The sequence below is a fragment of the Eptatretus burgeri genome, chromosome 3 (assembly GCF_056783735.1).
Source record: "Eptatretus burgeri isolate ZD-2024b chromosome 3, Ebu_testis_v1, whole genome shotgun sequence".
NCBI lineage: Eukaryota > Metazoa > Chordata > Myxini > Myxiniformes > Myxinidae > Eptatretus > Eptatretus burgeri.
The window spans coordinates 69,535,927-69,560,010 of record NC_140963.1 but is presented as its reverse complement, the minus strand read 5'-3'; the positions used below and the strand labels follow the sequence as shown (position 1 = coordinate 69,560,010).

Sequence of the window (24,084 nt, the reverse complement as noted above, 5' to 3'; positions counted from 1 at the left end):
CCACCAACCATTGCCATGTCTACGCACCACACACTACCCCCATCAGACTCGGTGCATAGTGGGATGTGTGTGCGAACACAATCCTGTTGGATGCTGCAGTGGCAGGGTAGGATGACATGACCAATCAGCAGCTGGGTGTCCCCACCAACCAGGTGGTGAGGGTCGCCAATACCCAGGATTATCCTGCCATCCATGAGGGTAAATGGGACGACTCGACCCCGTGCAGATTTATGCTTCTTACCCTTCCGACATGGGGGTTCCCTATTGGCAGGACTGTCCTCCACCCACTTCAGCATCTTTGCGTGCTTCTGCGTAGGACTTCCAGGTGCTCTTTGAGCTGGGTTTGTGTTTACACCCCCTTCTTCAAAGTTTTACTTGTGCCGAGCATTCCAGCATTCGGAACAACGGTGGTAATTACATGCTCATCATAGTGCATCTGCAGGCTAGACACAGACAGCACAGAGATTGTATAACCAGTCCATAATCTGGCGTTGTGTTCACCCCAACACCTTCATCTCCTGAGCTTCGGCGAGTATCTCAGTCAGGGTTGTGGAGTATTTCTGGATCTGGTCCAAGGACAATTCTCTTTTAGGTGACATTGTTTTTCATAGTTGTACCCACTGCATCTCAATATTGCCCATAATGTTCAATACAAAGTCAAAGCATGTGCCACCACTGGAACAGCTGCCCGTGCAACGAAACTGAAAATGCTGCTGCAGTCAGGAAAAACTCATCGGAATGACAGATACATGCCACACTGCGGTTCCCGCACACAGACACAGCGAAGCTGTAAATGCCGCACAACATCAAGCTGATGATAAGCCATTGTCAAGTATGTGATAAGTAGCAAGTGCTAAGCCACTGCCAAGCCGATGCTAAGCCAATGTATCGAGAATATATGTATATTCTAAGCATGTGGAGCGACTTGAGCATAGAGGCGGTCTTTATTCTTGTTTGGTGAAGTGTACTCTCGCCCCAGGATGCAGCAGATGGGGATGCCCATGTTTTCTGTGTCGCTCAGTCGAATGGCCTCCTTTTCCACAAAGTGGCCATGTACAGTAACCGCTTCATCACTGGTTGGTTCCCACTAGTGTTGGTGGAGTCGTATTGTCTGTTTGGCTCCTTGAAAGGTCTTCTCTGCAAAATGCATACATTGGTGTTCTTCCTCAGGCATATCTAAATCTTTTTTTTTTTACTGTCTTTGTTTTCAGGGGTGGGGATACTACAAATTATGAAGTGGGTTTGGTTGGGTGCTGCTGGTGCTGCGGTTGCTGGAACAGTTGCTGGAACAGCTGGGATGATGTGCTTGACAGATCAAGCTGGGAAAAACTACATCCAGCAGGGCCTGTATGTAGGCAAGGGTTGCTGTCCACAACTCTGCTGTCAGTGGAGCCAATGGCTGCAGCACCGGGTGTGCAAGCAATGCTTGCACCATAAGTGCTGTCGGAGTCAGGACCGCTGGAACAGCAGCAACAGCTTCTCACTCCAAAAGAGATACAACTGCTGGCGCCTGACCCAAAATCTTTTTGAGCCGCTCATAGCGGATCCTGAAACGTTTCGTAACTTGTGTTGAAGAGGCATGGCCCCAGAGGGCCTGGATTTCCTGGATATGGTCCAAGGATAGTTCTCTTTTTGCTGGCATTATTTTCTCGAGGCATGCCCACACTATCCCCATATTGCTTACAATGTCCAATAAAAAGCCATGGTATACATCACTGCTTGAACAGCTCTGGACAAAAATATGTTGCAATAGCAGGCCTCAGCCAAACATCTATTCTAGATGTAATGGTTTACAAGGTTGTAGGAAGGAGCCAGGACCTGTCTATTCTGTCGAATACTCATATTGCCTACAAATGGGCATTACCAGTGTCAGTAATGTCCTTAGACATGTCTTCATCAACTGTAAGCAGTGGCTCCATGGTTGTGGTGTGGCCCTTTATCTTCCAGGCTGTGAGACGGCCAGAAATTGTTTGTTTCTCATCGGCGGTCAGGATATTTTTCCAGAACACCAAAATTTCGGCCAACAGCCAGTCTCCGTCATTTTCTTTGCTGATCACTGTGACGTCTGCAGCCAGTGTGCCCCTGATACTGGCCTCTTTATTTTCATCACCATTACCACCGAACTCAGTGTGGAAGTCCGCATTGGTTGCCCACACATAGTGGGTAAATAGCATAGAATTTAGTTAGCCCCTTGCTGGCATTGATTTTGCTCTCAGGGATTGCGCTGCAGCTGGCCATTCCTACGGAAGGAATGGTAGCACATGGAATGTCGGTGTACGCATGTGGAATGCAAGGGTGAGCATGTGGAATGCCGGTACACACTCCGTGCTTAGCCCCATTGGGGGTGCCAAGTCCAAGAGCCTCCAGCCAAATTCGGATCATATTGGTGGTGACCTGGGTCTTGGCGATTTCATTGGCCACGGCCTGTTTAAGGTCATCAAGTATGGGTTTGAGTTCATTCACCACATTGGTAGTAATGGCCTACACAAGTAATGTCTGTCGGTAAGGCATGCTAGACATATCTATCAGTGTGTATACAAGGTGTATAGTACACAGTTTGTAAATGTTGCTATAGCCCTACATGCATACTATATGCCAGAGCGCAGATGCTGGTATATATATATATATATATATATATATATATATATATATATATATATATATATATATATATATATATATATATATATATATATTTAGACAGTCATATCTGTCCAACCTTACTGGTGTCGCTCAAAGAACAACTGGAAGAGCTGTAGTCAGAATGGCTGTCGGAACAACTATATATTGCAAAAGCATTGCCAAGCATAATTATGGATGCCAAGTCTGCCATGGAGAATCTCAAAAGCATGCTTTCAGCACTGTACTGCAGCTACTGGAATGGCCATGCAGCTATCAAAAAGCTTGCTGCAGCTGCCAACATCTCCAAAGATGTTGCCAAGCTTGGCTCAAAAAACAAGCCATATGGCAGATATATGTGCTAGCCCCTCACTATGTGCCCTGGCCAAGGTTTGATGTGTCTATTGCCAACATGGATCCACCAGGCCGACCTATTTCTACTACATGACCGACTACCTTGTGGCATGAAAGTCTTGACTGTGGTTGGTGTGGCTGGCCGCTATATAGCTGAGCCTCTGACCTAAAAGGAGTCGACTGAGGTGGCCTGTGCCATATCTCACATCATCAAGCGTGGACCGCTCCAATGGCCAACGCCATTGTAGGTTGACCCTGGGAGTGAGTTAATGGGCTCTGTGTCCCAAGCCCTAGCAAAGCACAATGTTAGTCAAGTGGGGTGAGAAAAAAATTGCAATGTGGTCAGGCTATGGCAGAAAAATTCAACCGCACGCTGGTAGAGCGGTTGCTGGGGCACCAATATGTGGTCGAAATGAAGCTCCCAGAGGGAGAACAATCAAGGGAGTGGGTGGCACAACCTTCCGCTGTTGTATTGGCTTTGAACAATGAGGTTACATGACCGACTGGAAGGAAGCCAGTGGATGTTATTAAGGCAAAAATTGTGACACAAAAGCCCTCCGCACCTGCAGCACACCTGAATCGACCAGTCAGGCTGAAAGAGCAAAAGCTCCCCGCTAATGTTGGTGCTCAGTATCTGTAACAGCCCGGAGAGCTGGAAGGGGGTCGGCATCATGTAACTGACTTCATGGTGGTCTCTCCATGTGTACCAGCTTGGATGCAAAGTCACAAGGCCCAGAGAACCTGTTCTGTATTACTTGCACCTGTGCATCCCACTGACTCCACAGCTGCTAATGCCAGGGAATGGCTCTGGAGACCACTCAAGCTGCCAATCCATGGGTTTGTCTGTGAGGAGCTGTTGGTTATCCCTCTTGACACGGTGTTACCGCCTACTGCTGGAACAGCTGCTAGAACAGCGAGAGTTGGTATGAGGGGAACAGCATGAGGAGCTCATCAATGAGGTCATCAAACTCCCCCAGCCAGAACCACTATCAGGTGTTCCTGTGGTCGTAGCCAAGTGTTGTTTTTGCCATCGCCTGATATCCATCTTTTTGTGTCGAGTGTTGAGAGGGAGACTTTGTTGATATGTATGCCATAACTTTGATGGCCTTCACTTCATAGCATATCCATTCCATGCTGGAAGGTCTTGACCTTGAAGAGTGCCTCTTTGTACTGTACATACCAGAGATGCCTCTTAACAACAGCCTTCTTCACCCCCCTTGGCTTTGTGTATCTCTTTCTCATCACCTTTGAGGATAAATTTGGGTGGAGGCCAACAAACTCCGAGATGGGTGGTCCAGCACATCATACATTAGCATCTCGCTCAGATCTGGAACCAATATCCCCACATCGACAGGGTGGTTGAGCACCAGCCTGCTTTTATGCATCCGTATGGCCACAAGGTCGTCATCAAAGATTGTTGACTCGGTGAAGGCAGGGTTGGCAATCATGTGCCACAGCTTGACTTGCTCACTAGTGTGCACAAACTTGACATCAACACATTTGTGAAGATTTTCCATCGTCTTAGCGAATATCAATTTGGACAGGTCTTTCTCAAAGTCACTGGTGCCTTGTTTGCAGAGCTCTGTGTTCATGCTGATATGGTGCTCCAGAGAAGAACTCTGATCAAACCACAAGGCCCAGTGTACCTTTGTCAGCCACATCCCAAGCTGTACATCAAGTTGTAGGTTCCTGGAGTGCACCACATATTTCTCCTTATTGTGGAGATTGGGGACCAGCTTTTCAACCCCAGTGACAACACATGGCATCACACCTGCACCTCGCTCTTCGAGCAGCCTGTGATGATATCCCGACATCCATTCGCTTGGAATTTTCATATGCTCTGGTACTAAAGGATAGCTGTTGTGTATGAGATGTAGCTCCTGCTCAAGGTCCACCTCAAGGATGTAGCCCTTTTCTGCATCTGCGGGGGGGGGGGGGTCAGGATTTCTGTTCGGAGATGATAACAGGCTTGTTGGCCCACACACACAAAGCTGCCAGCTAGCAGTCGTTGGCTCATGGCCCAGCCATACTGATTGTTGGCATCAAGGTAGTGAGTGTGAGTGTTGGGAATGTTGGGGTCATAGTCCCATGATAGGCCTGGAGATGTGTGGTGGTGTGTGAGATCTGGATTGTACTGCTTGAGGCATATGGTGTGGAACGTCTCAAAGATGGCTGCAAGGAGGACATCGGTACAAAGGTATAGGTCATGATATTCCCCCATATTCTGGCATCTTAAGGATGTCCAGACCTTTTGAGCATGCTCATAGTCAATGATGCTGATGCCCTTACCTGCGAGCTTTCTATAGAATTCCTCATGGAGTGGCAGCTGCTCCTCAAAGGGCTCCCAGCCATCACGAGGGGTAAACAGACTTATGTGCTAGCAGGTGTGCTGTTGTTCCAACACTGTGAACCCCGGTAATCGGAAGGCAAATAAGGTGCAACTGTTTGCTGTAGTTGCCCTTACACTCCTTAGACCCCATGGAGCTCCCAACCCTCACCAATGCTCTTCAGCTTGCAAAAGCGGTCGACCTGGCAGTTTTCACAGAAACTGCTATTGACCCCTGGAGTGTTTTTAGTAAGGCTGTCTAGCGATGCTATCAGAAATTGCGCACTGTCAATGAAGCGCAGCTGCCCCAGACTGAAGGAGATGTACTTCACCATGTTGTTTGGGATCACAGACAAATGTCCAATCCTTTGAGATAGCCTACTTTATGAAGTGGGAGTCATAGCCCCGCAGATTGTGAAAGACTACTGGAATAGTTGTTTTTGAATCCAGGTCCAGTTTAAGGCTGCAGGCATTGAGAGCAGCTCCACGATATTGCCCCATGATGTGGCAGTGGTCACACAAAAAAATTGACCACTCAGGGGCTTGTTGCAAACATGGCAATCCACAGCTGTGTTATGTGCCCGCAGATCCTAGGAGATCATCTGCAACGACCTTTGATTTGCAAAGACTGTCTAGATCTTGGCTTCCTCCTTCTGGAGAGCCTCAAAAAAGAGTTTTGCAGCATTGGTGCCCCTGTAGACAACTTTGGGCTCAGACTGGTCATCACACCTTAGAATTGTGTAAGAGAAACTGCAGGCCTTGTACAGTTGTGTTTTCTGCATGTTACTCTTGCTTGGGTTGAGCTCCAGCCCAGCAACCTTAGTCATGACAGGCTAAAAAGTAGCATAGATGATGATGGGGGCTTTTGACTGCTTGTGGAAGTTTTGGAATGAGCGCTTGTTTTTACCCTCTTCCGGAATATCAACCTGGATGGCTGTTTTGACAATTACCCTGGAACTCAGGCTTGTGCCGCTCCAGCAGGTCTTCACGAGTATAACCGTGGAGGGAGTGCTCACAGAAGTGCTTTCGCTCATGATATGCACACCAGTCGCACAACAGGCAGTTCAGTTCCTTCACCCAGGTGTGGTGGAACTTGCTTGCTTTCTCAATCAGCAGAAGGTTGATTCTGGAGATATCTTCATATGCCTTACTGAGGTGGTGGACGAAAACACCCCCCCTTGTCCCATCCAAAGACATTGATGGCTCAGTTGTTTTTCCTCTCCACCTGATTGATTTTGCAGATTGGTGTGGGCACGTCGATTCCTGTGAAGTTGAAGCCATCTTCTGTGGGGTACTTTGAGGGTTGATAGGCATTGGCTCTGGCTGTCATGGGAAACAGCACTAACTGGAGGACCCAGCACAAGCAGTTATTGTCTTTGTTGTTGACACTGATGACAGCCTTCGTGTTCTTCACTGCCACAGGCAGGGGGATGAGGATCCACCACGAAGAGGTTAGTCACAAGCAATGTCAAGCCAAAGATGCTCAACTCTATTAACCACCCAATCAGAACCTCTCTGTGTCCACTTCTCCTAAGTTTCTTGGATTTTGGACATGTATTGCACAGTGCACCATCGATCTGATGTGCTTTCAAGACTGCCTACCATCTTTGGCGTAGGGTAGGGCGGATAAATCCTTCACCGCCATCAGGGTTGTCCTTAGCAGCCACACCTTCAGAGCAAGCTGAAATTTCACTCCATTGAGATCTAAGATCTCTGCCACAAGATTTTTATGAACCTGAAGCCTAACACCTTCCAAGAAAGCCTGTGAGTCTACCCCTAAAGGATGCTTCTCAGGGACTTCCATTTCCCATCCATGCAGAAATCTGCCTATGCCCCAGGGTATGCACTCAAAGATGAGGCGCTGACATTTGTGCTTTTTGTGTGGCTGTGCTGTTGCTACTGTTGGGCCAATGGGCTTGAGAGAGAGCAGGCTGGCCCTTGCTGTGGAGCCTGTGTGGGCCCCTGCTGTGGAGCTAGTGTGGGCTTCTGCCATGAAACTGGTGTGGGCCCCCGTCGTGGGAGGGCTGATGCTGTTACAGCGGTCAGAATGCCTCACCTCTGCCACATGGCTAAAGTCGTGACAACAGGCCTCTCATGGTATGCTTTGGTATAGAACATCTCAAAATGGGGTTTTTGACTCCCCCTCCCCCCTGTTGCTGAAGCACAATCGCAAAGTCTCTCCATACCCACTTCTCAGTGTTAATGAGCCCCTGCCCACTCATTGAGCCCCACAAATCTGGCAGTCATGTCTCTGATTGCATCCCAACTCCACACTTGCGACAGGAGTGCAGCTTAACTCTCCCTCTGCCTTTCCTGAGCTGGTAGTGGTGTTGGCCACAATGCTTATATACACAGCAATAACCACAAGAGGCTAACCCCACAATCACCAGCCACCTACATGGATTCCAGTATTCCTTGTTAGGTATGCTGTGGGTATTCTTAGGTATCCTTCTTAGCTATATTTCATGGGTATAGACTAGGTCAGATATATGTATATATATATATATATATATATATATATATATATATATATATATATATATATGTATGTTTACATATACATACATATATGTAATATGGAGATACTGGGCGTAGTGGCGTGCGCCTGTAATCTGGCTACTCGGAGGCTTGGGTTGGAAGATCGCTCGAGGATGGGAGCTCTGCACTGGGCCGCACTATGAGAGGGTGTAGGGCAGCCTGAAATCATGGCGAAACCCAATCCATATCCCTGTGTCGTTAGAGACGACCAGGGTTGCATCAGTAAGGGCATCCAGCGTAAAACCTATGCCAAATCAGTATGCGGATCATACGGATGATCCACTGTGGCGACCCCTAACGAGAGCAGCTGAAAGATGAACAACAACAACATATATGTAATATGGAGCAAATATGCTTGACAGAACATGTAGAGCCTGGCCCAACTCCACATGTGCTGGCACATACACTGGCAGGTGTGTATATTTTGGTGCTGTGTATTGCTGTATATTGTGACATAAGGGAATGGGAGGGCACGGCCCCTGACGCTGTTGGATCGACTGCAGTCTACTCGTGCTGCTGGGACAACACAGCAAATAGGCTTGATAGAGTGAGCCGCTTGAGCTGGCTAGATAAAGTCTGGAGCCTGTTTTAAGAATGGTTTCGCTTTCCTTTTGGGGGCCTGCCGGTGGGGTGGTGCGAGCCCCAGGTTTTGCTTTCCAAGAATGACACTCAAAATGTGAAAAGCGGTGCAGAACCCCCATTGTATGAGGTACGACTCTTTAGCTTTTAGCTGCTCCTTTTAACCCCTAACCAATTGCCCCACATTATTCCTGAAATCAAAGACATTGTTTGTTTGTGTGTTTTACAGCAGTGCGAGAGTAAACATTTACCCCAAGTCCTGCTTCACCTCCCATCCACAAGAATGGGCTCTTTTGCTAGTTTCATTTGAAAACATGTCCGTGCCTGATTGTTCATTTCTGGTTGCGTCGCACATCTCTGGCTAACATACATTTCAAGTGATGTCTCAATCTTTTGATTGCAACAGATACTCCTTCGTCATTCATTCATATCAAGTCGATTGTTCAAGTCTTCTCTGAATCTCATCCTTTCCCTTCCATTGTAGGTTCACCATGGTATTCTATGAAGTGACAGTTGCGACTGCAGACACTGATGATGCAGGGACTTATGACTACATCATTATCTCGCTGATCGGTACCAATGCACAAATGTGGAACCACTTTGTCGACAGCTGGCAATTTGGAAAGGGCGACGTGAGTCACTTCAATTTGCTGTGTTTAGCATTAATTATGCCCTTGTGAATTAAATAAAAGTCCTCAAAATATAAATATAATCGTTTACTCTAGAAGTAAATATTACTTTAACAGCAGGTTATTCTTTATAAATTGGTAGACTTGATGATACTGAAGTGAGTTTTAGCAGCAATAGTATTTCATTTTACCACTGTGGATGCTATTTTATTTTATTTCAATAGAAGTTTGTAAACTTCTAAATGAGTAAAATTAACTAAATGAGTTAGTCGATCAGGATGAGCCCTTTTCTTACCCTTGTGGACCGCATCATATCATGAAGTTTAATGTTCTGATTAATTGATTCAATCATTAATCGCATCTTTCAGGTGGCTACGTGTTCAGTGTTCAGTGACCAGTATCTCGGGACCATCCTCTTTGCATATCTGGATAAAGTTCCATTCTTTATGCCCAATGATTGGCACTGCCTCTATGTGTCTGTTCGTGGGCCTGATGGAAATGTCACCAAATTTCCTGCGTATTGCTGGCACCAGGGTCAGACCAAGAAATTGCGAAATGGCAATGGTAAGATATCAGCACTGGTGTTAACTCGATTGTAAAATGCTGCGACTCATATTGCCTCTAACTGTTCTCCCCTATTCCTTGACAATTCATTTCCTCTTTCTTTAATTTCATTTCAGATTCTAAAACATTTGACTCACCATCATCTATACTTGCATATATTTCTTGGTCCATTATATTTTGTTTCCTTTTATACCCTCTCTCCAGCCATACTGGTCCACCAAGAAGTGCACGAAAGTCTGATTCAGTACCGTACTCATGAAATTCAAGAAAATAAACTGTACTATCAGTGAGTACTTTGGCAAGTTATTTAGCTTTTGGACTGGAAGTTTAAGTCATAATCATTTTCCTCATACCCTGGATACTAAATATTAGAGACATACAAGTGATTCACAGTTGACAATAAAAATCACTTTCAAAATGATGTAATCCGCCCCAGAATGCTTTACCCGTATGTGCAGAACCCCTTAGCAACAATGTTGACTGGGGCCTGTAGATCAATATCGTGCATGCAACATAAGGATTGTGACCTAAAATGGCTCATAAAACTTCGAAAATAAGCTGACAATACTTGTTAAAGTACCTGAGAGAAAGGGGTGTGCCTCTACACAACAAAAGCTGTTGAGTTTGGATGCACAGGTTGAGTGTAAAATCAACTTTTATGATTATAACATTTACTATTAATCATGTTTGGAAGGGGGGGGGATCTGTGAGGACTGTTATAAATATATTTTTTGTATTGTTCTAGGACAAAAAGAGAATTGTCTAGATTTTTATATCTATTGTCAAATAGAGAAGTGTGTGTGTTTGTGAGTATGTGTGTATGTGTGTATGTGTGTATGTGTTTGTGAGTGATAAGGTCTTTTTATCTTAATGGGATGCTCAAACACCTAGACAGTCTATTCATGGTACGTTTATGTGATTTCTTGGCTATCTTGTATGTAGGTGGAAGTCTTGGTTACCTGAAGGACCACTTGGCATTGCTGCAAGTTCTTTTGCTGATCTTCCACTTGATGTCAGATTCCCAAATTCAGCAGCAATCGACTTGGATGATCTACACACAATGTATGGTGATTTTTAATGTATGTCTTCGATATTTTGTGTGACTGACTTTCAACTAACCAATGTTACATAACTGAATATCATGCAGTATTTTAGAAAAATTTTAACATGATAATAAGCATACATATGATTCACATTCATAAGTGTTCCACGCATAAATTTCCTTAATCAATATGATATGTGCATCTGAAATATTTCACAGATTTCTGAAATGTACACCAGTGCAGTTTTATTTATTCCAGTATGGAACATTTTGTGATGTCAATCCTTCATAGACTCAATGCATGTGTTAAAGGGAAACCAAAACACACACAAAAAAATCAGTGTTCCAGGATTTAGTTATAATCAAAATTTTCCCTTCATAAAATTCTCTGAAAAAAGGTACCATTAAGGAACGTGTGTGTGTGTGTGTGTGTGTGTGTGTGTGTGTGTGTGTGTGTGTGTGTGTGTGTGTGTGTGTGTGTGTGTGTGTGTGTGTAATTACTGATTTAAGTGAAAGCAATTAAGTGCATTCCCAGCGACTTGGCGATCGCCCGCGACTTACACTTGACTCACGATCCAATGATGGCCATATTTTTTTTGGACCACCACATGACCTTGACCTTCAACATTTAGGAATAGTGTGTAAATTAATGTGCCTCCATCCACAATCTATCCATAAAACTCAATAGCATGAAAATCGGATTAAAATTATTCAAGTTATGATTAAAAGGGTGTTTTTTTGTTAATGATGGAGATGTCAGTGAAGATACTGGCTCACACTGTGCAATATCATGAAGTTTGTCAATGGAGGTACAATCCGAAAAAATAGGTCAATGGCACGAATTAATATCAGGTGCACAACTGCAATGCAGGTACACTTGTAATGCAAGAACATATTGGAAAGCCAAGCGGTCTTTGAGATTCTACATTGGCAAAATTGAACGATGACAAAAAAAACGCACATTTTTTTTTCAGACTGCCATTTGACCTAGACTACATTTTTTTTTTCACACCACCATTTGACCTTTACCTTTAACTCGGTGTATGATATAAATAAAGCACCTTTCTCTGAGCTATCGAGTGAGGGCAATTTCATTTTAATAGGACAAACGTTAGTCCAGTTGTAGTGAAAATGTTAAAATGTCTATTATTGGGTAATGACATTAAAATCAGGTCAAGATCAAAATACATTATGTCAACCCCACACACTTTTTATTCCCATTATTGATGCCAAAATTTATTCCGAAAGTCTTGAGACATTTGCAGAAGAAATGGGAGAAAAACCTAAATGGTGGTTTAGAACTCCTCTGTCTGTAAGACTCAGATCTTTAACCCGGAGGAGTATGATGTACATCAAGCATAAATGCGCCTTCTTTAGGCTATCTAGAGAAGAAAATTTCGTTCTGATCAGACAGACCTGAGTTGAGTCATGGTGAAAAATGTTAAAATGTCGATAATTAGTTAAAATGATCTTAAAAACTAATTAAGATCAAAAAGTAGGTTAAGGTCAAAAAAATTAGGCAAGCCCCGCATTCTTTTTATTCATATTATTGATGCAAAATTTCATTCCAAAAGTCCAAGCCAGGTCTGAGATACAGCTCCAAAATTGATACAGCTCGGAAATTAGGAGTATTGGGAGTGCATGAAGAAGAAAAAAAAAACATAATAATAACAAGAAAAAGAGCAATCAGAGATTGCAGACCCCTGCCAGGACTTGTTTTGCATGTTGTTTGTGTAGTTTTGTGTTGTGTATTTTTTGTGCCGTTTGTGTACAAGTGGATGACATAATTAATAATAGACATAATTAGAACTGCCACTTTATAACTGCTGACAGTGATAACCAGGTACCAAGATGTCCCGCTTCGATGCAACCCCGTTTTGATTGGACACCTGACCCAAGCCCATGACATTTATTATAATTCAATTGAATTCATAATGAGATTAAAATAAACACAATTGAAATCAATTGGAAGACCAAATACAGTCCTGCATTGGAGTCATCAGAAGGAACCCAAAGAAGCAAAAAGCAACGATGAAGTCATCAGGAGGAACCTGTATGGGATTCGGGTTTCAGCTGCTACTCCTCTACCCTCAAACCCATCCAGGCGCAGCCAGGTGAGCCTCATTCAAAAAAAAACGTGTCAAAAAGAACACAGATTCAGATAATTAAATAATTTTGGCTGCCAGACCATGTGTCCGATATGGTTGAAATTTAAAACATATTCCTCATCACGACTAGATCATAATTATCACATAGATTGATTTAGTGGTTCCAGAGAAAACATTATTTAATATTTTTCTTCAATCAAATATGGGTGCCAGACCATGTGACCTATCAATTATTCGTGAACACTCTAGTATCCCCAAGGCTTGGGGAACATTTGTGTGACGTTTCCCCTCAATCTGTCCAGCCATTCTGGAGAAGATTTTAAAAATAGATTTTAGGGTAAATCCAATATGGCTGCCAAATCCTGTGATCTTTGACATAATATGTGTGAACGTTTTATTCCTCATGGATAGGTCGTTATACGTGTAAAGTTTCGTCTCGATCTGTTCAGCCATTCAGGGAATATTTTTAAAGGTTTTTTTTTTAACAATATGGCTGCCAAATCACGTGACCAATGACATCATCCATTCTTTTTTTATGTGGACCCATTTATCCCTCGATGATCCTCAAAATTTTTCATACTGATCGAATGTAGCATTCTATAATGTGCAATTATGATGTCATAACAAAGGCACCTATGATGTAATTTTAAAAATCACACTTCTTCCCAATGAGTACCACTTGTCATCTACCCAGTTTCATTTTTTTCCTTGGTGTGGTTTCAGAGATACAGAGGTCCAAAGTTTTTCCAACCTGGCTGCCACTTTACTTGACCTATGACGTCACAATTATCATTAAAACATGCAACATGTCGCTGCTCCGATGGTGAAAACTTCTTCTCAATCCGACAAGCGGTTGCAGATAAAAACACTAAGGTTCTGTGCAGACAAACAAACAGACAAAAAAAAACAAATGACAAATCATTCATAGAGTGACACTTGGCGAAACGGAAAGGCACTCAGTTGAGCCCATACCTCCGCCAGGCTGAACTGTCAAGAATCAGCTATCCTGCAACAAGATGGTGCACCAAGCACGTTATACTCTCGTAGTTAGAGAATATCTCGACGACAAATTCAGTGGACGATGAATTGGACGTGGATTGGAGATCGTGTGGCCTCCTCGAAGTCCGGACTTAACAACATGTGACAACTCACTTTGGGGCATTGTGAAAGAGGAAATTTCTCATCCCTGCCTAACAACTGTTGAAGACCTCAAAACGGCTATCAGGAGCAGCTTTTATGACCTCCAACCCTCAACATGGAAGAAGATGCCCAAGAAGAATATGGAGAAAATTCAAATTTGTGTGGAGAATGGAGAGAAGCGTCCAGTTAAATTCTAACTGAATTATTACTGAACGCAGAGGGACTTTGTGGCCACTTTCTACATATACTATGTCATCAGTATTTTTTTCAAATTCTAATGGATACAGTTATTCATTTTTAGCTCACCTGAAACATAATCCAGGTGAGTTGATGGGATGGCATGTCATCTGTCCATCAGTCCGTCTGACCCTCCGTAAACACTTGCACCTTCTTCTCTGAAACTGTTGATGGGATTGTGACCAAACTTGGTGAAAATTATCTTTGGAGTGATATAACTCAAGTTTGTTCATGGTATCCTCACCCTCCACCTGCAAGTTGGTCATCATAAGGTTTAAGGTCATCGTCAGGTAAGTGGGTTAGAATTTGCGTTTTATTTCTCACCATTGTACAGGGTGGCCATAAAGTCTGGAAACATGGGCGATTATATATTATAAATGGTGTATTGACATTAAATTACAATACATGACCTGTTCAATGTGTTGCCCCTCATGAGACCTTCACCTGTATATACGTTTACAAGTCCCCACTATCCTCTTTGTGTCTTTTGACTCACTTGGTTGGTTCTGTTCATTATAGCGCCTTGTCGACCTTCTTCCCTGTGCTATTCAATATAAAATAAATCCTTTCAAAGGTAAGAAAATGTGTTCGAGCCATCTCCTTTTCATGTGTGTTTGCCATCGATTTTGGCTCATTTTTTGATCCTCGGGGAACAGTAAAATTGTAGAATTATTCAACGCAGTGCCATAAAATACCGTTTGGACCATCTCCTGTGATGAAAGGTCCCCTCTCTGAGGAATCCTGTATTAATGGGAACTTGGACATGACACTTGCATGACTAAGAGGGATGCTAGGAAGTAGATGGGAGAGTTTGTCATATAGTCCCTTCGGGAGAGAGAGAGAGAGAGAGAGAGAGAGAGAGAGAGAGAGAGAGAGAGAGAGAGAGAGAGAGAGAGAGAGAGAGAGAGAGAGAGAGAGAGAGAGAGAGAGAGACGAGAGACAGATAGAGAGATTGAGAGAGAGAGAGAGAGAGAGAGAGAGAGAGAGAGAGAGAGAGAGAGAGAGAGAGAGAGAGAGAGAGAGAGAGAGAGAGAGAGAAAGAGAGACAGAGAGAGACAGAGAGACAGAGAGAGAGACAGAGAGAGAGAGAGAGAGAGAGAGAGAGAGAGAGAGAGAGAGAGAGAGAGAGAGAGAGAGAGAGAGAGAGAGAGAGAGAGAGAGAGAGAGAGAGAGAGAGAGAGAGAGACAGAGAGAGAGAGAGAGAGAGAAAGAGAGACAGAGAAAGAGAGACAGAGAGAGAGAGAGAGAGAGAGAGAGAGAGAGAGAGAGAGAGAGAGAGAGAGAGAGAGAGAGAGAGAGAGAGAGAGAGAGAGAGAGAGAGAGAGAGAGAGAGAGAGATTGAGAAAGAGAGATTGAGAAAGAGAGATTGAGAGAGAGAGATTGAGAGAGCGAGAGATTGAGAGATTGAGAGAGAGTGAGAGATGAGAGAGAGGAGAGAGAGGAGAGAGAGGAGAGAGAGAGGAGAGAGAGGAGAGAGAGGAGAGAGAGGAGAGAGAGGGGAGAGAGGGGGGAGAGAGGAGAGAGAGGAGAGAGAGAGGGAGAGAGGGGAGAGAGGAGAGAGAGAGGGGAGAGAGGAGAGAGAGAGGGGAGAGAGGAGAGAGAGAGAGAGAGAGGAGAGAGAGGAGAGAGAGAGGGGAGAGAGGAGAGAGTGAGTGAGGGGAGAGAATGAGAGAGTGAAGGAGTGAGGGAGTGAGAGAGTGAGAGAGTGAGAGAGTGAGAGAGTGAGAGAGTGAGAGAGTGAGAGAGTGAGAGAGTGAGAGAGTGAGAGAGTGAGAGAGTGAGAGAGTGAGAGAGTGAGAGAGTGAGAGAGTGAGAGAGTGAAAGAGAGGAGAGAGGGGAGAGAGCAGAGAGGGGAGAGAGCGGAGAGGGGAGGGAGGAGAGAGGAGAGAGAGAGGGGAGAGAGGAGAGAGAGGGGAGAGAGGAGAGAGAGTGAGGGAGTGAGGGAGTGATTGAGTGAGGGGAGAGAGTGAGGAAGTGAGGGAGTGAGAGAGTGAGAGAGTGAAACAGAGGAGAGAGGGGAGAGAGGAGAGAGAGTAGAGAGAGGAGAGAGGGGAGAGAGGAGAGAGGGGAGAGAGGGGAGAGGGGGAGGGGAGCAGGGAGAGGGGAGAGGGGAGAGGGGAGAGGAGAGAGGGGAGAGAGAGAGAGGGAGAGAGAGAGAGAGAGAGGGAGGGAGCACTCAGGATTAAAAGACATATTTGAAGTGTTTCACCAGCTTGTGATTTTGTCAGGGTCTGAAGAGATGGAAGAGGTTGCAGCCTGTATATCTGACGGATGAGGGATGTCACTTGAGAGGGTAGTCATCAGCAAATACATAAGGGGGATTGTCCAGAACATCAGAGAGATTGCTGAAGATGATTAGAGTTTTGTCCTGTCCTTACATTGATGATGTAAATGCTCATGTGATCTTGGACATGAGAGGGTGCAGAGAAGACCTGAGAAGAGGATTATGGTGGTGATTGAGTAAAGGCTGTTTCTTGTATGCCTGTCGTCTGGATCTGATTTATTGCAATCAACAAAATTGGCGATGAGGATGGCGGCTTCCATTCCCCAACCTGCTGTATTTCTGCCCTGCATGGGGAAACCTGCTATTCCATTCTCTACATGGAAGAAAATGTTTAAGAACTACTTACTTGTTATTGACAGCACTGGTGAGGCTTAGCCTGAGAGACGAAAGGGTGCTGTTCTGTTGCACTGTTTGGGGATGGAGGCTTTTCTATGCTTTACCGGACATGGGTAGTACTTTTGATTCTGCTGTCGTTGCTTTAGAAAAGCATTTCGTACTGAAAATCAATGTGGTTGCTGAACATTACAAATTCTGCTTGAGAGCTCAGAGGCCTGATGAGACCATCAATCAATACTTTGCGACCTTGCCTGAACTGTCTGCCACATGTGAGTTCAGAGAAATGGAGGAGGAGATACTCCATGATCAACTGGTGGAACGTGTTTTGAATACCCTGATTCGTGAAAGACTGCTGTAAGAGCCAAACTTTACTCAAATGAAAGCAGTCAATATGGCCTGTCAAACCGAATCAGCATTGCTGAATGCAAATCAACTATCTGATTCAGCATCGGTCCAAGCGATCAATGTCAAATATGCAATCACTTCACCTTCAACCTGTGCTGCAGACTTTTCATCTACAAAAAAACCCACCATAGCTGCCACAGGTGTGGTTCTGCTAACCACCTTGCAAATGCACCTTCTTACTCTGCTTTAAAGATAAAATGTAATGCATGTGGAAAAGTGGAGGACATACATCTAGGGATGCCATTTCACTCTTTGAACAGATTACCAAGCACTGACCACACTGCTAGCCACAATACGCATTTGTCATGCTGGAATGTGAATAGCCAGATGGTTGGCTTGACGGATTCGCTTCTCTTACAATGTGACGTATCGCCATGGAAAACAGACCTACATTGCTGAGTGCCTATCCAGACTGACTTTGCCTCCTGATTGTGATGCAGCAGATGATAAACCTGAGCTGATTGCCACTATTTCGCCTATCCTAACTTCTCTCTTCATTACTGAGTTATCTACTGCATTTGAAGCTTGCCCTAAACTGTGCTTCCTGCATGCCCAAATAGAGCAAGGCTGGCCAAACTCAAGGAAAGCGATTGCACCCGAGCTTGCTTTGTACTTTGCTGTCCTTCATGAACTGGCCAAAGACCACATTAATTTTGTGACGTGAGTGACTCGTTTGATTGTATCACTGTCCTTGTGTGCCAAACTGGTTAACCTGACACATGAAACTTAGCAGGGCATTAGTGCATACTAAGCAGCACCTCCACGACCTATTAGTGCAGGGGCATATGTTTGCATGTTGGCAAATTATGTTAATTTGTGGCACCAAAGTTTTTCTGACTCAGAATGTCCCACTGAACAAGAAAATCTTTGGTGCCAATTTTTTAGAGATATTTGACTACGTTTTTTTTCAGGTATACATCATCAGAACATATAATTGACCGATTCAGCAAAATTTTTGACATGATTTTTTTTATATCTTTGATGAACAATGTCATGAAGCACCTAAAAATGATCGGTGTGGACCATGGTATACAATGAAAATGTCAGAATTCATACATACCATAGTTCAATTAAATGGTGCCGTAAAATCCAAGATGGCCACCTCTAAATCATGAAATTCAACGAATTGGCATATATGTGTGTGTGTGTGTGTGTGTGTGTGTGTGTGTGTGTGTGTGTGTGTGTGTGTGTGTGTGTGTGTGTGTGTGTGTGTGTGTGTGTGTGTATATATATATATATATATATATATATATATATATATATATATATATATATATATATATATATATATATATATATATATATATGCAAAATTAGTTAAGATAGTGGTTCTCAAAGTGGTCTCGACTGCCCCCCAGTGGGCGGTGGGAACTTTCCGGGTGGCGCTCCAGACTCCACGAGTGGTATGGGGGCGCTGGCAATGATTTGGGGGGCACTGTCGATTTAGAAGAGCAGCGGCGATTGGGAGCACTCATTGGGCTTCCTGCAGTCTGAACAGGTTACCCGGCGCCATTCGGAAAATTGGCCATACAATGCCCGTTGCGGTCCTCATCATTTGCCATGGCACAGTCCAGAGAGAAATTAAAGACAGGCAATGGGACAGGTAGGCCTTTTTGTAAATAATGAACACATTTTAAAATGTATTTATTCTGAAAATCATCAACTTCTTCAAGCATATTACAGACTTGTTTACCAACAATGCAAGTCAGTGTTTTTTTTTTAATACACACATGGTGTGAATACCATATACATGTGTTATGATCCGGCAGCGCAATTCCCAGTGAGGCGCGAGTACTGAGGCGGCGCGACATTGTGTTTTAGGCGCGCGCTGTTTGTAGCTACCATTGGAAATGTGAAGGAAATTTTCTTTTGACGCGCAGGGTGAAAAATCGATGCGTGGAATTGACCAGAGACCGGAAATATATAATTATTGTTTGGCCTGATCGCTGGTGTTAGTCTTTGGACATCTTGGCGTATTGATTTCGTTATCTTCACGTCCTTCACATCCTTCAAAGCTTCACGTCCGGTCGGCTTCAAGATGTCGGCCTCAAAGAAAAAGTGTCGTCAGTATTCCGCTGAATACATCAAGTATGGATTCATTCCATCCCTGACGAACACGCAGTTACCGATGTGTTTGTTGTGTGGTATCACGCTGTCCAATGAAGCAATGAAACCATCTCGACTGAGCGAGAACCTGAGTAAAAATCACAGTGATAAGGCTCGCGCAGAGGTCAGCTATTTCCAATCACTGAAAGAGAAATTTGAGAAGCGATCCACGGTAAAGACAATGTTCAAAGCCAGCCAAAAGCTCGTGGATAAAGGACTGGAAGCGTCGTATAAGCTGTCATTGCTCATCGCCAGATCTGGAAAACCGTATTCAATCGGTGAACAGTTGATCAAACCGGCTGTTGGGGAAGTGATAAAAACTGTTATGGGCCAGGATCCGTATCCAGTTCTCTCGTTGATTGTGCTCAGCAATGATTCCATGACCAGGCGGATTGATGAAATGTCATCAGATGTAGAAGATAAGCTGTGTTGTGAGCTGAGAAGCACGCACTTCGCCATCCAGCTGGATGAGTCCACTTTGCGTGACAGTGAAGCTCTGTTAATCTGCTACGTTCGCTTCATCCGTGATCAGGAAATTGTGGAAGAATTGTTGTTTGCCTGCTCTCTCCAGACCGATACGAAGGGTTCTTCCATCTTCCAAACGTTGGAGAAGTACTTTACTGATAAGAACATACCGATGGAGAACATTCTCGCTTGCGCGACGGACGGGGCACCAGTGATGGGTGGCCACCAGCGTGGTTTTATTGTGCTTCTGAAGAACCAGCAACCGTCCGTGTTCGCCATTCACTGTCGTGCACCACCAACATCTTGTAGCAAAAGCTCTCAGCACCAGACTTCATACTTTACTCCAAATAGTAATCAAAGCAGTGAATAAAATCAAGGTGTCGTCTCTGCATGATCGTCTGTTTCGTCAGCTTTGCCAGGAGAATGATGAACCATTCGAGAGGCTCTTGTTGTTGCATACCGAAGTTCGATGGTTGTCCAAAGGCACTTGTTTGACCCGTTTCCATGCCCTCTTCTCGACAGTGGTCGAGTTTCTGTCGGAAATTGATACAGAGTTATCGGAGAAAGTGAATGTGATTGAGCATGATGTGGCTTACCTCGCGGACATATTCACTATACTGAATGATGTCAACAAACAACTCCAGGGTGACCATATGACGCTGATTAAAGCAAACAAAGTGATCGGCGTGTTCGTAACCAAGGCAACTCTGCACAGGGAAACCCTCGGCCGCACAGATATGTACCACTTTCCCCGGTTGGCAAAGGAATCTGCTGTTTCTGATGAAGAGCTGCTCGTTTATTGCAATCACCTTGAGAAGATCCGTGGAGATATGGAGCAGCGTTTCAGAGACATGTGAGAACTGTCGGTGCCAGCATGGGTGATCAACCCATTCAAATGTGACATTCGAGATGTGAAGCGCGAATTACAGGACGAAATTATCAACTTGTGGAATGATGATGAGGCGAAGGCAAGATTCTCGCAGCATGAATACGGCAAATTCTGGATTCTGGAACGGGGCGAATACCCCGCAATGTGGACAGAGGCAGAACTGCTGCTGATGGCGTTCCCAACATCATACCTCCTTGAAAGAGGGTTCAGCGCCGTGATGGTGCTGCTGACCAAGTATCGAAACCGCCTTGACATTACCAAGAGGGGCGATCTGCGTCTCTACCTCACTGAGATGGAGCCAGACGTTCGTAATCTCGCAGCGAGTCACTAGGCCCACCCTTCACACTAACGGTATTTGGGCCTGTGATAACAGATTCCCAGCTTGCTTTACCTGGACCTGTTCTGCTGAAACATTGTAGGTAGTGCAAAATAAAATAGAAAAGTAAAGGAAAAGTAAAGTAAAATAAAGTAAAATATTATTCAGAAAATATTTGGCTTCTGTTATTTTTGCTTCCTATCTACATAAATTCGGACTATCCTATCGCCCACTGGGTGTCCGACCACGAAGGATAGGACAAGGGGGGCATTGGGCCGGTCCAAGAGGGCAGAAGGGGGCGGTAGTCAAAAAAAGTTTGAGAACCACTGAGTTAAGATAACAACACAGTCTATTTGTTGTAATAAATTACAGTTGTTGATGATGAGGAATCCCATTTCAGAAGAGTTATTTGATTGGATATCTTTAAATACAACTTAGCAGATACTTAATAAATAAATAAATAAATTATTATCTTACTATTTGCTGATTATACATTTTTTAGAAAATAGACAACATCGCAGCTATATAAACTATATATTAATTCCCTTACAATAATTTTGTGCATAAGATTCACAATTTTCTTTATCTTTCAGAGAGTGGATGACATCGCATTTATATTAATCATAATACTCGTGCATAAATCACACAGTCATTCCAATACAATCATTATGTGCATTTGGTTAACAAGTTTGCTTTACCTTTCTTGCTTCTGTTTATTTCAGATGTACTTACATATGCTGTACCAGACCACTAATCATAAAAATTGAGGTATCTCTCTGAAATCAAAATGGACAAACCTCATTCCAAACATCCTCCTGTAACTTCAGAGACAAACTATGCAATATGTCTGAAGTGTCAAGTTCCAGGTGGACAACTGGTTGCCAATCCCACCTCATATGACAAGTTCCTGGACAGTGTTCATGAGCGTGCAGGTTATTATATGGTGATCCTGGTTATCTACCATTGAGCAGCAGACTCTGGGATGTTGATGCATCAGATCTTCAATCATATGGGGCGTCTTGGCACAGCGAGTGCTTTCAAGAGACTGTGCATAAGCTCAAAATTGATCGTGCGAAGATGCGATTTCAGAAAAATACAACCACCACCAAAGATTCTGCCATTCTGCTGTCATCTCCAGTCGGCCGTCCGTAATCTTCCCAAGCATCAAAATGTGATGATAACTCACCGTGTTCAGATGCCACAACAGGGATGAAGCCATTCACCCGATCATCATCAGTCTCACATAACAAGATGCAATGTATATTCTGTAGTGGAGATGGAACGACAAAACAATTGCATGAAGTGTGTTCATTTGACGTTGGAAAAAAATCTACAACGCTGTCCAAATCAGTGATAATGACGAATGGAAGGTTCGAATACAAGCCATATCACCAAATGACGCTCGGGCCATAGATGTAAAATATAATCTCCCCTGCAACGTGAAACATGTACAGCGTCAACCACAGCAACAAACGTTGAATCCTCACCAACTGGATCAGAACCAAAGGACTATTCTTGCCAACATCGAGTTCTTCAATGTATTGAAAAATGCACTTCACTCTGGCAACATTGTTTCAATGAATGATGTCACCAACACCTACATTGGCATCTGCAGAATGATGGAGTGGTAGGAGGAAAATTGATTCAGAATAAACATGTCAAAGAGCTGATCAAGACGCCTTGAAAATGTTGAATTCTCACGTCCCAGTGCGAGACAATCTGAAATATTACGCTCCAAGACTACAAAGATTCTGCCGTCAGAAAGGAAATTGACTCCCGAAGTATGGAACAGAACATGAAAAGCATTTTTGAATGTGCGAATACTCTTTGAAAGGACATTCTTCGTGGCAGAGAAACGCCATGGGTCTTTGAGGGATCACTTAACAGTGGTAGTAGAGATGATAACGTCCCAGCATCCTTGACAGCACTGCTCCGATGGGTGTTAGAAGGGCCATCCATGTCCTTGGCTGATGAACGTACAAACCACATTGAGAGAGCAACCATCAACATTGCACAGAACATAATGTATGAAGTCAAAACCCAAAGGCAAGTGACACATATACCCAAGAATGTGAACGCAGATAGATTCAGGTACAGCAAATGTTACAATGAACATGTACTTGCAGTTGGATTAAAAGTCCATGCATACAGTCGTAGCAAACATCGAATCACCGACCTACATGCATTGGGACTGAGCGTTGATTACAGTCATATACTGTGCATAGAAACACAATTGGCTCAAGCAGTTATCTCTCGTATGAGCGAAACAGGTGACATCTATATTCCACTAGGCCTTCAGCATGGTCGACCACTGTTTATTGCAGCCGATAACATCGACTTTTCAGAACATACCCACGATGGAAAGAATACACTCCATGCTACTGTTATGGTAGCCTTTCAGCAAGAAGAGTGTTTGCTAAACACTTCAACATTAACTATCTCAACCAAAGCTTCGTCCAGATCTCTCAAAGGCTACAAAGGTATCACACTGCAGGAGAGTGGTATTTGTGGTGTAGCCATGCCCACGGGGAGGGGCATGATGATGATGCATGATGGGCGTGATGGTGGAGGAGTGGCCGTGGGGTTCGGCGAGGGATATGAGGTGTGCACGCCGTCTGAGGCGTCGTAGTAATGCTGGAGTCGGCCGGCTCGTGAGTGTACCGCGTACGGAATAAAGGAGAGCCGCGGGCACAGTGCGCCCGCGCTCGCACTCGTGCAACACAGCCCGGCTCGACTGTTCCTCCGCTTCGTGTCTGCCTGCTAAGTATCTCCCAGTACAGTACAGTACAGTTGGCGACGAGGATCGGCGGATCAGCGTGTGTAAGGGCGGTTCCAAGCTACGGAACCAAGTGTCTCACGGAACATGGCGGAAGGTCGCGGCACGGCACACGGACGTGTACCCGTGTTCGGGGGAGATGAGTTCGAGTTGTTTTCTGAACAGTTGGGTTGCTACTTTCGGGCAAATGATGTAGAGGATGAAGAGAAACGCAAGGCGATCTTGCTCGCCTCGCTATCAACGGAGCACTACCGCCTGCTGAGTGATTTGGTGGCTCCAAATAGACCCAGTGATGATATGCTATCCTTTCAGGACATCGTGACGAAAATGAAGACCCACTTGGCGCCGGAGAAGTCGTTACATCTCGCGCG

At 44.4% G+C, this 24,084-nt stretch overlaps 2 protein-coding genes and 1 pseudogene across 3 annotated transcripts in view; 2 read left to right on the top strand and 1 right to left on the bottom strand.

Moving 5' to 3' along the window:
• LOC147030141 (protein FAM200A-like) overlaps nucleotides 1-10,662 on the bottom strand; it is a 73,361-nt gene extending 62,699 nt beyond the window's left edge. Inside the window, exon 1 of the mRNA XM_085873872.1 lies at nucleotides 10,569-10,662. The gene's annotated coding sequence lies outside the window, so the exon portion shown is untranslated. The remainder of the gene's footprint in view (nucleotides 1-10,568) is intronic.
• The window catches only part of LOC147030139 (polyunsaturated fatty acid 5-lipoxygenase-like), a 138,786-nt gene that overhangs the window by 81,379 nt on the left and 33,323 nt on the right, over nucleotides 1-24,084 (top strand). For both annotated transcript variants that reach the window (XM_085873868.1, XM_085873869.1), the window contains exons 2-5: nucleotides 8,901-9,048; nucleotides 9,414-9,609; nucleotides 9,814-9,895; nucleotides 10,552-10,671. In XM_085873868.1, coding sequence (XP_085729994.1) covers nucleotides 8,901-9,048; nucleotides 9,414-9,609; nucleotides 9,814-9,895; nucleotides 10,552-10,671 — 546 coding nt within the window. The remainder of the gene's footprint in view (nucleotides 1-8,900; nucleotides 9,049-9,413; nucleotides 9,610-9,813; nucleotides 9,896-10,551; nucleotides 10,672-24,084) is intronic.
• LOC147030140 (zinc finger BED domain-containing protein 5-like) lies at nucleotides 20,386-20,970 on the top strand (annotated as a pseudogene).